Genomic DNA, 18,963 nt, shown 5'->3' with positions numbered 1-18,963 from the left:
CAGTGTGGAAATTCCTCAAAAAACTAAAACTAGAGGCTCCATTTGATCCTTTTTTGTATCTTCCTAAAAGAATTAAAAGCATCATATCACAGCAACATATGTACCTCCATATTTGTAGCAGCACAATTTGTAATAGCTAAATCATAGAAATAGCCCAGAAGTCCATCAATGGATGAATGGATAAAGAAAATATGGTTTCTCTATACAAAGGAGTACTACTCTGCCATAAAGAAGGATAAACTTGAGACATTTTTAGGTAAATGGATGCACCTTGAGACAATACTTTTTTTTTTTTTGGTACTGGGGATCGAACTCGGGTTCTTGCGCTTGCGCAGCAAGCAGCAAAACCACTGAGCTAAATCCCCAGCTGAGACTATACTTTTAAGTGAAATAAGTTGAACACACATGTTTAAATATCATATTGTTTCTCCTGTGTGATAAATTGAAAGGGTAGATAAGGACCAAAATGGATGATAGGTATTGGGAAGTAGAAAGAAAATGTTCAAATGGGAAGGAGAACAAAGGATGGGGAAGAGAAAAGGGGAGGAAGGGAAAAGGAAAAAAAAGAATAGATGGAGAAAATGGAAACAAAGCTTTTGTAAATAAGGATGGGAAGAAGGGTTGAAGGGAGAGGAGAGCAAAGGAGAAAAAAGAAGAATCAAGATATTTGTACAGGTACAAATTCCCTATGATGAATGTGACCATTATGTATACCCAAAGGTGTACCAATAAAATTAATTTCAAAAAAAAAGAAATATAGTCTAGAAAAGCAAGCTCCTGGATGTGTCTGGGTGAGTCAAGGAGATGTGGTTTTGGATTCTATATATGGTCCCTTGCTCTCTCCTCTTGTTTTCTTTCCCTGCTTTGCTTCCTGATCACCACGAACTAAGCGGCTATGATTACTTCCCTTCTGCCGTTATGTCTCTGCCTTGGGGCTAGCCAACCATGGACTGAAACCATGAGCAAATTAAGTTAAACGCTCTTCCTTTAGGTTGTGGGTATTTGGTATGTCTCAGTAGTGGAGAAACTGAGTAATACAGGGAAGGACTGAGGTAATGTCTGGTGCTCATGTCCCTCTGCTTCCCCCAAATGGAAGGTCTCTCTCCTGGCTGTGCTGGCTGAGATTGAGGGAAGGGTGGTGTAAGTAATGTAAAATGATCCTTCTTGCCCTCTTCTGTGCATCTTTTCTTATTTCTGTTCTAGGCCCCAGAGCTGCATCTCTCATCAGCGTTCCTTAGCTCTTGTGAAGATATTTTTGTGTGTGGATGGTTGTTCAAATAGATGTTTCTTCTTTGCTATTTTGCTAACCTTGACAGTGGCTTTGAAAGCACTAAAGTTTTTTGGTTTTTTTTTTTTTTTTTGCTGTACTGGGGATTGAACTCAGGACCTTGGGCTTGCAAGGCAGGCACAGTGCCACTGAGCTAAATCCCCAGCCCACAGAAAGCACTAAAGTTTTAATCATAATAAATTCCAGTTATTCACTGTACTTTTCAAACTTTTAAACATAAAGAATAAAAAATATAGCCAAGTTCTATGTAAACTCCAGGTTGTGTGTGTGTTGTATTAGTTGTGTTGCTTGATATGCATTCTTCTTCTCAACTTAGCAACTTTCCCCCCTTCTTGTCATGATAATGTTTACCACTATCCTTTTTGTTTGAAAAAAAAGTGACTTTATGGAAGGGAAAAATAATAAATTTCAGCAGTTTGTTTAAATAAAGAACAATGAAAATATACCTTATAAATGCATTAGGATGAGATATTGACTCTAACAACACATATAAAGACATTTTTCCTTTTTTACAATATTGGCATTATTTATTATTCTGCTAATTTACAATGTGCCAAGTTAATGCTGAGTGGTTATAGACATTATCTCACTATCTTCCATTTTATTTTATTTTCTGGCACTGGGGATTGAACTCAGGACCTTCACACTGAACTATATCACCAGACGTTTTTGTTTTTTATTTTGAGACAGGGTCTCACTAAATTACCCAAGCAGGATTCAAACTTACAATCCTCCTGCCTTGGCCTCCCACCGTATTGGAACTAAGGACATGAGCCAGAACACCTGGCTTACTTTTTAAAAATTGATTCATAGTATGTGTTCATATTTATGAGTGTTGTAGAATAATGGTCTCTAAAGTCTAGGAAGGATTGAGGAAGAGAAAAGTGAGATATACAAAGATTCACTGGATAATGAATTCCAAAATCACTAGATAGGAAGAATTAGTTGTAGTGTTCCATAGCACAGTATGGTAACTGTAATCTATATAATTCTTTACATACTCAAAATAGCTAGAAGAGAAGAGTTGAAAGGTCTCCAACATATAGAAATGATAAATATTTGAGGAGATGAAGATTCTGATTACCCTGACTTGATGGTAACACATTATATACATGTATTGAATTATCATACCACTAATTAGAACTAAGAATACAAATTATTTTTAATTTTAGTACTTCAAGTCAATCAACTGTATTTTCACTATGAACCATAATTCATTTTACTTTTTAGACACTATAAATAATCGTCCTCCAACTCGTACCATGTTGAGACATAGTGCAAAATGCTAAAGGATTGTAATCGTGGCATTTTCATGTTTCCCAGTTGACACAGTAGAGGAATTTCAGATGTGCTTGTGTGACCTGATCCTTGGAATCAGAAAATAACATTAAATGACACCGGGGCTTTTTATACTTGTCTGATAGATAATGTGTTATTTGGATAGGGACTGTTTAGTGGTAATGTGTGAATTTTTTTCCTTATAATTATTTTCTAGTAGTTTAGTCATGTTTTCTGGTAGTATCAATTGACTAATCTTTCAAAATTTGAAAAGTACCAAACCAGGGTGAAGAATATTTACGTATCCCAAAGAGCTTCTGAGTAACTAAGGTTAAATTAGAATTTATCCAAGAAAGCACAATATCATCATAAAGTTGTTTTGATCATATCTTATTTTAAGTACTTGGGTATAGAAACAACTGTTGAAATGGACCTTAATTGTTGTCATTGTCATTATTCTAGTCTTTGCTAATTAAGTTTTACTAAGGAGCAACCCCTCTCTTTTTATAACTCTGTGCCTAAGAACTTGTTCTATATACAATTTGTCATGTGTAAGATGTCAGGCTATAAGAAATATGAATTCATCAAACTCATTTCAGAAAAGGAGGGACTATTACAAAAAATGTTTAGTGGGGATTTAGTTCGGTGGTTCCAGCACTTGCCTCACAAGCGCAAGGTCCTGAGTTTGATCCCCGGTACCAATATATATATATATATATATATATATTTAGCAATCACATGAAGCCAAAAAGACTAGAACAAGGAACCAGAAGTCAATCTATCAATCTCTCTCCCTTTCCCTTCCTTTCTTCTTTCTTTCTTCCTTCTTTTCTTTCCCTCCATCTTTTCTTGTTCATTGGTGTACTAGATCCAAGTTGGATATCCAAAGAAGTAGGTTCAGCCTCTACACATACATCTGTTGCCTCCCTGGTCCAATTATGTTCATCCAAGATTACAAGGTTATCTGGTCCTTTGGTCTCTTGCCAGTATCCAGAGAAATAAATTCTCTGATTCTGGCTGTGGTGGCACACACCTACAATCCCAGCACTTAGGAGGCTGAAGCAGGAAGATTGAGAGTTTGAGCCCAACCTGGTCTACATAGCAAGACCTTGTCTCAACAAAAAAGAAAAAATGGAAAAAAAGGAATAGGTTTTGCTGAGAAGAGCTATTTGGAAATTTTCTAAGAAGAGGTGGTAAGTATGGGTAGAAATGACTCATATCTCTGGTACCTCTCATGAGCTTTGATCTAGGAGCCTTAAAGAACTAGGTGGTTCAAATTGTTGGAACTAAGAAAAAAACTGTATCTGTAACAGGTTGGCAATTTTAAAATGATCTATCCATTAAATCTACAAAGAAAATTATGTCTTTTAAAAAACTGTAGATACATATTCTAATATGTGAATTTGCCTGGAATCAAAGGTATAGAAAACTCACAATTTTTTGAGAGAGCTGTATTAGCAAAAAAATTAATGAGCATGAAATTAATGAGACTATATAAAAACATCTGGGCCCCAAATTTCTAAAGGCAGAAAGCAAGATGAAAATCAAACTGTCTATCAAGATAGAAATATGGTAGTCTCCAAGGCCCTCTTCAGAAGTGGCCAAGGGAGGGTGATAAAGGTGAGACATCTCAGAGGGAAGAGCCCTGAGCTGTGCAGAATATTGGGCTGTGAAGCCTCTCTTAGAGAGCAGAACTGAATCCTTATCAAGGAAGGTTTCCACCCTACACCCCCAGAGTACGGGGTATATCACACATCCCAGTGTGGTTCAAGTTGCTATGAGCGAGTGATTTCTGTGTGCTCTCCATTCTTCCTTCTTCCAAATAGGGGTGTGGTGATTACAACATTATGAAATAAGTATTGTATATAACATGCTAATTAGATGATAAAAGGACCACATCATTCAGCCATAAAGAAGAATGAAATTCTGTTGCTTTCACCAAGATGGATGGAACTGGGAGATATTATGTTAAGTGAAATAAGCCAGACACAGAAGAACAAATATAATATAGTCTCTCTCAAATGTGGAAGTTTAAGAAATGTCAGTGTGAATGTATGACTGTGATTGCTATAGATGGGTGGTAAGGGAGGCAAGAGTGGGAGGTTGGATAATAAATATCAAAAGACAGTTAGAAGGAATAAGTTCTTGGGTTCCACGGTACAAAAGGGAGAATATAATTCAAAATAGCTACTATATATTTTATGAAGAACTAGAAGAGCTTCAAAATTCCAAACATAATGAAATAATTTAAAAAATGAAAATGTTAATTACCCTTATTTGACCAGGGTATTCTTGTGTTGACATATCATGCTGTACCCCATAAATACATACAGCTGTTACACATTAATCAAAAACAAAGGAATTTTTAAAACTAGCATATCATAATATTTAAAACATATAAAATTACTCCTTTACCGAAATAAAAAAATAATTTAAAATGATATGTGAGTAAGATTTTTGAGAATGTTCTAAGACAGATCCAAAAAAAAAAGTACCAATAATACTGCCTGTATCAAAAGGGTAAATGATAGCAATATAGGACTTTTATTTATTTTTATGTAAAAATAAGACAGAAAAGGAGACCTAACAATACTGCCTATCCTCACCTCCCCTATGAGTATGGAAGGAATACAAGATAATAGGGGAAAAGTCAAAGACTAGATCCATCTCATCAAAGTAGAATTCAAGGCTTAATTATCTGTTTGGTTACAGATACTTCCCTGACACTAACTCAACCAAAATGGAATCTTATATCTAATTCATCAGGGGACTAATGTAGGGTATATATTTTAAAAACAATGGGCAGACGCACTTTGTGTCAGAATGACAGAATGGACACACCCTAAAATGTCCCTGGTGGACCTGTGGTGAAACCCAGAAAAAGAGAATGTTACAATGAAAGGTTTTCTTGCGTGATCCCTATTACTAAGACTCTCAGGATTCAGTTGAAAATATCCATACATTAGTCTCTATAGTGACGAAATCCCAACAAAAATTTTAAAAGCTGCAATGAAGTCCAGTCATTATTTTCTATATACTTCCCCAGAATTCTTAAATGCCATAGCTATTAAAAGGAAGGTTATTGTGTGCTTTTGAAACTGTAATATTTCCATCTAAATATTTGCGTCTCTGTCCTCCCTCCCAGTAAAATAAGATGATGAGCTGCTCATAGAGGAACAAAGTTATCAGTTTCTTTACTCCATGTGAATAAATGTTAGTGTATAAGTTATTTACAGCCAATGTTTTAACTCAAGCAACAACATTGATGTTACCACAAAAGTTTCTGTTTTGCTCATCTGAAGAGCACTTCCTGCCATCATGACCTACTGCAATTCTATCTAGCTCATGAAGTGATTCTTAAATATGTCCCCTCATTCACAAGGCTTTAAATTTCACACCATTGAATAAACAGAATATACAATGCTTTCAAATATCCTAACTGTAGCATTTGTCTAACAATCATATCGACTAAATGTTCAAATTGCTACTGAAAAAGGATTTGGAGCAAGCACATTAAATGAGTTTTGAATGACATATTGTAATTATCACTAGCTGTCTTCACTACCCATCAGATCTGCCCTGATAAATGTTATTAAAATGTTCAAATATTTTTCCTCCCTTTAATGAATTCTTGGTTGTTAGCAAAACCCTTTATATTGAGAGAGAGAGAGAGAGAGAGAGAGAGAGAGAGAGAGCGCTACCTGAGGCATTCAGATCTTCTTAGGCATAAGCAATTTCAATTTTTCTAAAGAAAAGAAATACTTGAGATTCTATGAAATATTGTCTTGCATAGAACATGCTAGTCTTCACCCCTCCTAACGTGTTCATTTCATGTCTCTGTGCCCTGTCTCACTAGTGTAGCGCCTTGAGCATGGCAGTTATTTATTCATGTTTGAAGTATTCAAAAAATGAGTAAAAAATCAACAAATAAATATAGGCAAAAGCATAGGACTTTATTAAGTGAGGAATCAAGTTCACATAAGGAAGTAGATACATCTCTGACTGCTACCTGCTGGGCTTCATTTGCATCTGATTTAGGACAAGTGGAGACGAAGGAATCAAGTGCTTGGTTCACAGGATCGAAACAAGTGTGACGGTGGGGTAAATGACATAGTCGTACACCTCTGCAACCTTCTGATCAGATTGTGGAGGTGGTTGGTGGGATTTGTGGTATTTTTTGTTTTCCTCTTCATTGACACCACATAATTTTCCATGTAGACATCCCATTTCAGATATTTCCCCCATTTTGCATTTCTTCTTGCAGTAGCCTGCCACATTATTAAAGCATCTTGGGGGTTTTGCCCAAGCTGTGCATAGGAAAAATCATAGGAACAGGTTAATTTCTGAGGATGAACAGAAGAGGCATGTGGTTCCCCACAAGTCATGGCCTCCTGTAGTCCCAAAGTGAGCTGTATGCTGATGGGAGAAAATCATCCCAAATGAAGGACAGTCAAAACCCCAGGCTCTGGGCCAATGCCTAGTTGGCACGGGGAACATTGGAACATATATGACAAAGAAAAGAGCTCAATTCCTGGTTACAGGGCTATACTACAACCCAAGGACCCTGGAAATCTCTGCTCCATGCTCCAAAGTCAGCAATGCCTCAGTTCTATGTCACTGGAGAGCACTAACTTGTCACCATCAGCACCATTCAGTCAAATCAACTTTTCTTTTAAATCACAGAAAGATTTTTTTAAGTAACCACATAATTGGGCCTCACATTCACTTATATGGACAGCAGATCTCTCCTTGCCAAGATCCTTGGTCTTAACAATAAGTGCTGCTGAAAACTCCTTCTCCTGTCCAGCCTGCAGGGCTCCTCCAGGGTTTGGCTCCTCCTCTCACTTCCCCCCACTTACCTCTTAATCTCAGATAAATGTTTTGCCTGGGGATCAAACTCAGTTCCATGAATATCTGTCCCCCTTGAGATCCAAATTGTCACCTATTTGCAGTAATATACTCAGGTCCTAAAATTCTTATTTCTCATCCTAATTTTCACCTAATTCACAGATCAGCCCACACATCACAAAGATAGAGTCAGAGATGTATTCTCCCTATTCTAGATTTCACAATATGTGAAATGTCTTTGAAGATTAGAGAGGTGTATTTTGAGAGCCCCAGAAAGACCCTTCTTTGCCTTCTTCCTTGCTAGGAAGAAAGTACCTTTCACTGATAGGGCTCCTACTGTGAACTTGGTGCTTCACATTTCCCACCTTTATAATCCTCACTTGAAATAGAGTCATTACACTTGACAAAGGTGAAAATTGAGATCCAAAGGGAATAAGTCACTCATGATGATGAAGATATATTTTAATCTCACATGGACATGACATCAAACTAACTGTATGCCATCCCCATTACTGTTGTAGCACAGATGGAACATAAACTTGAGTGGAAGGGGATGGCCAGGTTCTTGGGTGAAAACTGTGTTCAGCATCCAAAAGTTAATTCTAGATAACCTTTGGAGAGGACTCAAGAATACAGCCTTCCTCTGACTTCCCTGGCTGCTCTTTTCTAAGACACAGACTCAAGACAGATGCCCAGGAAAACAGGCACTTTTGATGATACTGGCCAGAGAGCAACAATCTCAAAGGTCTTGTCCCCACTCGTATGAGCAGTGATATCTCCTACATCTTTATGGTACATTTGGACAGTTACCTGTGAGTACCTGAGACAGCAGAACAATGAGAACCAGAAACAGCTTCATGTTTATGGATTTTCCAAGAGAAAGAGGTAGGATGCCTTCTTTGTCCACTGGTCTGTGTCACACAGTCTTTCAAAAGGACCCGGGGCTTTGAGCACTATCAGCACTTCCAGCTCTGATTTTATCTCCCATGGACAGGCAGGAAGTGCAATTTCACCCCTACTCACATCCCCAAACTCAAAATTCCCAGTCACAGAATGTTCCATCACGCCTCTTTCCTCAGGATGTGAACTCTAGACAGCAGAAACTATGATTTCTCCACCTGGCTGTCAGCCATTTGGGTCATTTGGCTGGTTATGTGCCCCGGTTTGGATGGAACAGTCCTGCCTTGTTCCTCTGATTTTTGTCTCAGTCACGAAAGTAACCCATTTTGCAAGATAGATTACATCATCAAAGTAGACACATAGTATATCTAATCATAACATTTAAAATTTATGAAACTTCCAGGCAATTATTCTAGAAATGCAATTGCTTTTGGTTGGGGGTAGATAAATCTATGTTATCTGAGAGCTTTCCACAACACCTTGCCCATGTAGCACAGGACGATTCTACAACTGAAATCTTTTACAAGATAAAAATCTCTTCATTCAACTGACTGTAAATTAGTCCCGCTCTGCTCTTGCAGGGCTACTCATGGAATCATTTACATTTCTGTCAAAACAGTTTGAATGTCCCTACCTGATTTGATATTTCCATCACCTGTTTCACTTCACATTTAAATCCCTCTTCACAAATTACATCTCACCACCACCACCACGCACGCACTCCATCTATTTTACTTTTCATTTTTTTTCAAAACCAAATTCAATGTCCAAGTGTCCACAATTTCAATCACAGACATAGGGTTAGGTTCAGAAACCAGGTAGTAAGCTTAAGAAAGAAAAAGGGCATAGAGGGAAAGACATATGACTTAATTCTTTACATAGCATTGAAACTTTTTCACATTGTTCTTTTAAATATTCTGTTCATTTAAGAAGAAAATTTTGGTGTGTTCACCAGTCTATCACCATTTCTGGGCACAGAAAAGGCCCTTAAAATATTTGTTCAATGATTGGTTTGCTCGTAGACCATGCATAGGGAAGCATGCTGTGTTATTCAGTGTTTTGCCCTCCACCAAGAGTTTCTTGAATGTCATCTATTACTGCTTCTGGACCCAAAGACCAAGCCACATTTCAGAGGCATACATATCCAAGATTCACTGCAGGAAGGGAAGTGGGTTAAGTTAGGCATTAGTGGACAAAGATGAGAAATAGACTTTCTTCTTTAAGACAATACATAACTGGTAACTGCCCACAGCCCAGTCTGAAGATAAATCCCTTTGTTATGTCTGACCTCCCTGAAAAAGATTGATTAACATTGTGTACCATGATCGAGAGATGGGGAAATGCTTACAAAACTGTCATCCGCCCGGGCCTTGCAGCCCCACCCCCACCCTATGCTCTCTAAACTGCGGCGACCGTCCGACCGTTCCGGTGAGACCAGACAAGCAGCTTGAAGCTCCTGCGGCCGTCCCGGGCCACGCCCATGGCACGGTGAGGTCCGCTTAGGCGCCCCCCGCCCCCGCACCTCCTACCTTCTGGCTTTTCTGCTACCTGGTCCCACACTACAGAGGCACAGGAGATTATAAAGACCCTTGTCCTGAGCGCCACAAGATAGAGCAGAAGTTAGTAACAGAAAGAGGGCTTCTCAGGCTCCTGGAAGAAAACTGAAGCTCAGCAGGAAAGTAAAGAGAACCTCTACAATAAAGGCACATCAAACCACTGTACTTGGTCTGTTGCTGGCTTGCTGAGACTCATTGACTTGTATATGCACAGGGATCCCTACGTTGCCTGCTGTGACAACAGAGACATACCCTGAAGGAAGCCCATAATTTCTATTGCTATTTGCAAAAAAGAAAACATTTTTTTCTTATTTTTAATTCTTAATTATTACTTTTTTTCTACTCTTCAAAGTTTTGCTTTTCTTTCTTTTCTTTCTTTTATCTTTTCTTTCGCTCTCTCATTCTCTCACTGTCCCACATTGCCCCTTATCTACCCATTTGTTCCTTTCTGCACTGAATTCGGATTTTTCCCTTGCTGTTCTTTTCTTCTCTTTTTCCTTCTCTTCATTATCATTAGGTTTAAAGGAAAGTAAATTTGGTATCTAGCCTCCCTGTTGCTGTTAGGTCATTCTATTCACATCTTTGTTCTTTCATTCTGCCATTTTCTCTTGCCTTTAACAACTTCTTAGAGTTTGTGTGATTTTTCTGTGTCTTCTGGCCTCACCGTTAATCTTACCTGTTCTTTCTACCTGTCCCTCCCTCGCCAACTCCTTTTCACTCCCCACCCCAAAGGGGAAAGATGCTATATTGAAGAGTTTATTCATTATAAACTTCTTTTGGGTTGGTCCTTGGTTTTAATTTAACTCACATAATTAAAAGTGATAGATTAATAACTACCACAAACTGTCATTTTCTAAGCTGTGCTTGATGCTATAGTATTGCTGACTATGTCATTTGGGCTAACATGTTGTGATTGATCTAATTAGTTTTCCTTCCTGGTATAAGAAAAATATAATAGCTTCAGAGTCATTAGAGTCTCAAAACCCAAACACAAGCCATATCTAGAAGACACCTCTGAAAAGCAAACATTCCACAGGGGTTTTAAACAAAAGCAACAAAGATACTTACATTAAGCAATCCTGAAATATCAACCCAGGAATTAAATCAAGGACAGTACCAAAAACAAAAATGAGAAGATATTTAAGCATGGCACAAATGCAGTCTTCCACACCACAAAAAGGAAATTCTGGGGAAATGAAGTGGAAAACTCTGATAAGCAACCATTTGGACACCCTGAACTGATAGCACAGGAAGTAACAAAGCAGATGCATATTCTAGGTAACAGAGACATGGCAGGGGGTATCACAATCCCCAACCTGCAACTATACTACAAAGCTACTGTGTTAAAAACAGCATGGTACTGGCAAAGAAACAGGCTTGAGGACCAGTGGAACAGATTAGAAGATGCAGAAACAATGCCAGACACACTCAGCCATCTCATCTTCGATAAAGGAGCCAAACACCCTCACTGGAGGAAAGATAGCCTCTTTAATAAATGGTGTTGGAAAAATTGGGCTTCAACTTGCCAAAGATTAAAACTAGTCCTGTATCTCTCACCATCCACTAAACTAAAATCAAAATGGATTAAAGATCTAAATATTAAAATAGAAACTCTGAACCAGGTGGAACAGAGGTTAGGTAGAACCCTTGAAGACATCGGTGTAGGAAAAGATTTTATGAACAAAACCTCAGTTGCCCGTGAACTAACACAAACAATCAACAAGTGGGATCTCTTCTTATTAAAAAGCTTCTGCACAGCAAGAGAAACCACCAGCAGTGTGAAGAGACAACCCACAATGTGGGAAAAAAATCTTCACCTGTGTTTCCTCAGACAAAGGCCTACTATCTCTAATCTATAAAGAACTTTAAAAGATCAGACCTCCCAAATTGAAAGACCCAATCCAAAAATGGGAATCTGAAATGAACAGACATTTCTCAGACAAAGAAGTAGAAATAGCAAATAAATACATGAAAAAATGTTCAACATCACTGGTCATTTGAGAGATGCAAATGAAAACAAAGCTGAGATTCCACCTCACTCCAGAAAGAATGGCTGCTATCATGAAATCAACCAATAACAAATGCTGGCAGGGCTATGGGGAAAGAGGAACCCTGCTCCACTGGTGGTGGGAGTGTAGTCTGGTACAATCACTGTGGAAATCACTATGGAGATACCTCAAAGAACTAGGACTGGAAGTCCCATTTGACAGAGGTATTCCCCTGCTGGGGATCTTCCCCAAAGAATTAAAAGAATCATACCACAGTGATATATGTGCACCCATGTTCATAGCAGCACAGTTTGTGATAGCTAAAACTTGGAAACAGCCCAAATGTCCATCAACTGGAGACTGGATAAAGAAAATGTGGTTTTTTAATAAAATGGAATACTACTCAGCCATAAAAAATGAGAAATTAGAGACATTTATAGCTAAGTGGATGCACATTGAGGTGATACTCTTAAGTGAAATAAATAGGACACACATGTATAAATACCGAATAGTTTCTCTGGTGTGAGAAACTGAAAGTGTAAATAAGGACTAAAATGTATAATAGGTAATGTGAAATAGGAAGAAAAGGGGCAAAGGGGAAGGAAGGGGAAGGGGTAGGGGAAAGGATAGAAGGGAATGGGATTAATATGAGAAAATGGAAAAATAGGAACAAAATCTTTGTAAATAGGGAGGAATGGAGGGGTTGAAGGGAGGGTTGGGCAAGGGTGAAAAATAAGAACCAAGAGAGATTATGTAAAGGTGCAAATTTCCAATGATGAATGTCATTATATTGTATACCTAAAATGTACCAATGATTAGAATGAATAATCGATAATGCAAAATAGGAAGAAAATTTCCAAAGGGGTAGGGGTAGTGGGAGGGGCAGGGGAAAGGAAAGAAGGGAAAGGGAAAATGCTGAGAAATGGAAAAAATGGAAATAAAGTCTTTGTAAATAGGGAAGGGTGGAGGGGGTGAAGGGAGGGCTAGAAATAGGGAAAAAATAAGAACCAAGATGCATCATGCAAAGGTACAATTCCCAATGAGAAATGTAATTGTGTTGTATACCTAAAATGTACCAATAAAAGAATTTAACAAAAAAAAAAGCAGATGCAAAATAGAAATAATCCCCCAGATAAATACAGACATGGTGAGCAGAGTGAAAGACATGATTAGAAGCTCTAGAGCAGAAACAGATAAGAAAATAGATGAGATCAGAAACATGCGGGAAGCCATGAATGTCCAACATAAAAAAGAAATGGAAAGCATGATCGCTCAACATAAGAAAGAAACAGAATCCATGAGACAGATTCAAACAGATATTCAGGGATTAAAAACTCCATTGAAAGCATGCACAGCAGACTAAGAGAATCTGAAGACAGACTATCAGATATAGAAGACAGGATTGCAGTTAAGGACCATGAAAACAGACATTTATTAAAGATAGTAAGGGACCATGAGAAATCAATCCAACAGCTGCTAGATGATGCAAAGAAGAGTAACATAAGACTCATAGGAGTCCATGAAAAAACAGGAGAAAGTACAATTGATATTAAAAAAACTGTTCACAGAAATAATAGTAAATAACTTCCCAGACAGAGGTAGAGAGTTGGACATACAGATAAGTGAGGCATATAGAACTCCATCCAGCCATGACCAAAAACAATCTACACCTAGACATATAATAGTCAAAATCCCAGAAAGCCAACAGAAGAACAAAATTCTACAGGCAATTAGAGAAAAGAAACAAATCACCTACAAAGGAAAACCCATCAGAATCACAGCAGATTTCTCAACACAAACCCTCAAATCAAAGAGAGCCTGGAGTGAAGTATTTCAAGCCCTGAAAGAAAAAAACTTCCAACCTAGACTGTTGTATCCTGCAAAATTATCTTTCAAAATCAATGGGGAAATTAGATACTTCCACGACAAAGAATACCTGAGAAATTTCATGAACACCAAACCAGCACTCCAAACAATTGTAAGCAATATCCTAGAAAAAGACAATGAAGGTCACAACTCCATGAGGCCCAGCAGAGAGAAGGCACCATGCAAGGTAAGACACTAAAGCGAAAGGGGGGAAAATAAGAAAAGAGCCAACAACAGTAAAACATCATGACAAGGATGAGTCAATATCTGTCAATTATAACTATCAATGTTAATGACCTCAATTCACCAATCAAAAGAAATAGACTGGCAGAATGGATTAAGAAGCAAAACCCAGCAATATGCTGTATACAGGAAACACACCTAACTCAAAAGGAAATCCATAGACTGAAAGTAAAAGGATGGAAAACAGTTCTCCACATGACAGGAACCCAGAAAAAAGCAGGCGTAGCAATCTTATTTGCAGACCAAGTAGATTTCAAACCAAAACTAATTGAGAGAGACAAAGATGGTCACTACATCCTTGTGAAAGGAACAATCCAAGAGGAAGCGATGACAATCCTAAATATATATGCACCAAATACAAATGCCCCAAACTATACAAAACAAATATTAATGGACATGAAAAACCAAATAAGCACTAATACAATTGTAGTGGGGGACCTCAATACCCCTCTATCACAAATAGATCAACTAGGAAAAAAATTAACAATGAAATTCTAGAACTAAATGAAGCTATTGAACAAATGGACTTAATAGATGTTTACAGAGTGTTCCACCCCAGAAAATCAGAATACACATTCTTTTCAGCTGCACATGGGTCATTCTCCAAAATAGATCACATGCTAGCTCATAGGACATATCTAAGTAAATGTAAAAGAATTGACGTTACCCCCTGTATATTATCAGACCATAGTGCAATAAAATTGGAGATCAATAACATAAGAAACTGCAAAACACCCACAAACACATGGAAATTGAACAATACCCTCCTGAACAACCAATGGGTGACAGAGGAAATTAAAGAAGAAATCAGACAATTTCTACAAGTAAATGAAAATGCCAGTACAACATACAGGAATCTGTGGGACACAGTGAAAGCAGTTCTACGCAGGAAATTCATAGCAGTGAATGCCCATATTAGGACAACAGAGAGAACTCAGTTAAATAACTTAATGCAGAACCTCAAGCTCCTAGAAAAAGAGCAGAACAAACCCAAAGCTGGTACAAGAAAGGAAATTATAAAGATCTGAGGAGAAATCAATGCAATGGAGACTAAGAGAATGATACAAAAAAATCAATGAATCAAAGAGTTGGTTTTTTTGAAAGAATAAATAAAATTGATAAACCTTTAGCCAACCTTATCAAAAAAAGGAAAGAAAAGGCTCAAATCCATGCAATTAAGAATGAAAAAGGTGAAGCCATAACAAATCCAGCAGAAATCCAGAGAATCATCAATACATACTTTGAGAGCCTGTACTCTAATAAAATGGAAAACACAGAAGAAATGGACAGATTCCTAGATACATATGAATTGCCAAAATTAAATGAAGAAGACATAGAAATTCTAAACACCCCAATTACAATGGGTGAAATTGAAAATGTACTAAAAACTTACCAACAAAGAAAAGCCCAGATCCTGATGGCTTCACTGCTGAATTCTACAAGAAATTTAAAGAAGAACTAATGCCATTACTCTTTAAACTCATCAAGGAAATTGAAAGGGAAGCAAGGCTTCCAAATTCATTCCTGGAAGTAAGTGTTACTTTGATTCCAAAACCAGGGAAAGACCCAACCCAAAAAGAGAACTACAGACCAATCTCCCTAATGAACATAGATGCAGAAATCCTCAACAAGATACTGGCAAACAGAATACAGAGTGTCATCAAGAAGATCATACACCCTGACCAAGTCAGATTTATCCCAGGGATGCAAAGATGGCTCAACATCTGTAAATCAATAAATGTAATACACTATATTAACAGAGTCAAAGACAAAAACCACATGATCATTTTAATAGATGCAGAAAAGGCATTTGACAAAATCCAACACCCATTCATGATAAAAACTCTACAGAAAATTGGAAGAGGAGGTCTTTATCTCAACCTGATTAAGGCTATCTATGAAAAACCAACAGCTAACATCATACTAAATGGTCAAAAACTGAAAACTTTCACACTAAAATCAGGAACAAGACAAGGATGCCCACTATCACCACTCCTGTTCCATGTTGTTCTGGAAACATTAGCCATAGCAATTAGACAAGAGAAAGAAATAAAAGGAATAAAGATAGGAAAGGAAGAAGTGAAACTGTCATTATTTGCTGATGATATGACACTTTACATAGAAGACCCAAAAAACTCAGACAAAAGTCTTCTAGACCTAATTGGCAGATTCAGTAGAGTAGCTGGATACAAGGTCAACACTCAAAAAAGAATAGCCTTTTTATACACAAATAGCAGACCCATTGAGAGAGAAATTGGGGAAATAATTCCTTTTACAATAGCATTTTAAAAAATGAAATATCTGGGAATCAACCTAACAGGAAGCAAAAGACCTCTACACTGAAAACTACAGCACTCTGAAGAAGGAGATTGAAGAGGATATAAGAAAATGGAAAGATATCCCTTGTTCCTGGGTAGGAAGAACCAATATAGTGAAAATGGCCATACTTCCAAAACTACTATATAGATTTAATGCAATGCCAATTGAAATTCCAACAATATACTTCACAGAACTAGAGAAAACAATCCAAAAATTCTTTTGGAAACAGAAGAAACCTAGAATAGCAAAAGCAATTCTAGGCAACAGAGACATGCCTGGGGACATCACAATCCCCAACTTGAAACTATACTACAAAGCTACTGTGATAAAAACAGCATGGTACTGGCAAAGAAACAGACCCGAAGATCAGTGGAATAGATTAGAAGATGCAGAAACAACTCCAGACATACTCAGTCACCTCATCTTTGACAAAGGAGCCAACCACCCTCATTGCAGGAAAGATAGCCTATTTAATAAATGGTGTTGGAAAAACTGGATTTCAACCTGTCAGAAATTAAAACTAGACCCATACCTATCACCGCGCACTAAACTAAGATCAAAGTGGATTAAAGATCTAAATATTACGTCAGAAACACTAAACTTGCTGGAAGATAAGTTAGGTAGAACTCTTGATGACACTGGCATAGGAAAAGACTTTATGAACAAATCTTCAGTGGCATGGGAGCTAGCACAAAGAATCAACAACTGGGATCTCTTCATATTAAAAAGCTTCTGCACTGCAAGAAAAACTACCAACAGAGCTAAGAGACAACCTACAATGTGGGAAGAAATGTTTAGCAGCTGTAGCTCAGACAAAGATCTACTATCAAGAATATATAAAGAATAGGGGGCCAGGGATTTAGCTCAGTAGTTTCGCGGCCTGCTGCACAAGCGCAAGGACCCAAGTTCAATCCCTGATACCTAAAAAAAAAAAAAGAATATATAAAGAACCGAAAAAAATTACACCTCCCAAATTCAGAGACCCAATTCAAAAATGGGCATCCGAAATGAACAGACATTTCTCAGACAAAGAAGTAAAAACAGCAAGTAAATATATGAAAAAATGTTCAAAATCACTGGTCATTCGAGAAATGAAGATGAAAACAACACTGAGATTCCACCTCACCCCAAAAAGAATGGCTGCTATCAAGAAATCAACCAATAACAAATGCTGGCGGGGGTGTGGAGAGAAAGGAATCCTTCTCCATCGTTGGTGGGAATGTAGATTGGTGCAACCACTGTGGAAATCAGTATGGAGATGCCTCAAAGAACTAGGACTACAGGTCCCATTTGACCCAGCTATTCCCCTCCTGGGAATCTTCCCCAAGGAATTAAAAGAATCATACCACAACGATATATGTGCACCCATGTTTATAACGGCACAGTTTGTAATAGCTAAAGCTTGGAAACAGCCCAAATGCCATCGACTGGAAACTAGATAAAGAAGATGTGGTTTTTATGTAAAATGGAGTACTACTCAGCCATAAAGAATGAGAAACTAGAGACATTTATAGCTAAATGGATGCATATTGAGGCCATCCGCTTAAGTGAAATAAATAGAACACACAGGTGTAAATACCAAATAGTTTCTCTAGTGTGAGAAACTGAAAGTGTAAATAAGGATGAAAATGATTAAAATGAATAACTGATAATTTGAAATAAGAAAAGGTCCAAGGGTTTGGGGATGGTGGAAGGGCAAGGGGAATGGGAAGAAGGGAAAGAAAAAAAATATGAGAAAAAAATAGAATCAAACTCTGTGTAGATAGGGAAGGGTGGAGGGGGTGAAGGGTGCACAGGTAATGGGAGAAAAAATAAAAACTAAGTTGCATCATGTTCTGGTACAAACACCCAATGATAAATGTAAATGTATTTTATACCTAAAATGTACCAATAAATATATATATTTTTAAAAACTGTCATCCTTGTGGGGCAGCTTTAAAAATGTAAAGATAACAAGTATAATCTGAATGTACACAAGCTGGTGAGGGATGACCAAGGAATGTTTTGCTACTCAAATGTCACTGACTTGTGAACTCACCTGAAAAGATCTACTTTTTGGCCACTGCTCAAAGTGTCCTGTAATTCTTAAGAGTTCCTGAGGACAGCTTATGTTTTTGAACATGAACTTCTGTCAAGTTATTATACTCTAACCCCTGGTTGAAATGTATCACCCATTAAGGTAATGATATTATTTTATTCATTAAGTTTATTGGTACATTTCAGTTACACAATATGATGACATTCATCGTTGAGAATTTGTATCTTTACATGATATATCTTGGTACTTTTTTAAAATTTTATTTTATTTTTAACATTTGAGGTATACAATATAATGACATTCATCATTGGAAATTTGCACCCTTACATAATCTCTCTTGGTTCTTATTTTTCTCCATTCCCCTGCCCTCCCTTCAACCCCTCCATCCCTCCCTATTTACAGAGACTTTGTTTCCATTTTTCCATTTTGTCACGTTAATTCCATTCCCTTCTTTCCTTTTCCCTACCCCTCCCACTTCCCCTTCCCCTTTGCCACTTTTCTTCCTATTTCACACTATCTATTATACCTTTTAATCCTTATTTACATTTTCAGTTTCTCATACTAGAGAAACTATTCAGTATTTACACATGTGTGTCCTATTTATTTCACTTAGAGTATTGCCTCAATGTGCATCCATTT

General features: G+C 37.5%; 1 protein-coding gene across 1 annotated transcript; it reads right to left on the bottom strand.

Annotated features, from left to right (window-relative positions):
- Positions 1-6,523: 6,523 nt before the first annotated feature.
- On the bottom strand, positions 6,524-8,359 carry Defb128 (defensin beta 128). Its single transcript, XM_004840612.3, has 2 exons — positions 8,225-8,359; positions 6,524-6,873 (listed from the first exon to the last, which is right to left on the bottom strand). The coding sequence occupies exons 1-2, from the start codon at positions 8,271-8,273 to the stop codon at positions 6,638-6,640; spliced, it is 285 nt and encodes a 94-aa protein (XP_004840669.1). The 5' UTR covers positions 8,274-8,359; the 3' UTR covers positions 6,524-6,637.
- Positions 8,360-18,963: the final 10,604 nt, after the last annotated feature.

This window comes from Heterocephalus glaber, unplaced genomic scaffold (assembly GCF_053883595.1).
Source record: "Heterocephalus glaber isolate CG9 unplaced genomic scaffold, H.glaber_assembly_v1.0 deba00001532, whole genome shotgun sequence".
Lineage (NCBI taxonomy): Eukaryota > Metazoa > Chordata > Mammalia > Rodentia > Bathyergidae > Heterocephalus > Heterocephalus glaber.
Note: the sequence above shows the minus strand (reverse complement) of the source record. Positions and strands in the feature narration are given on the sequence as shown.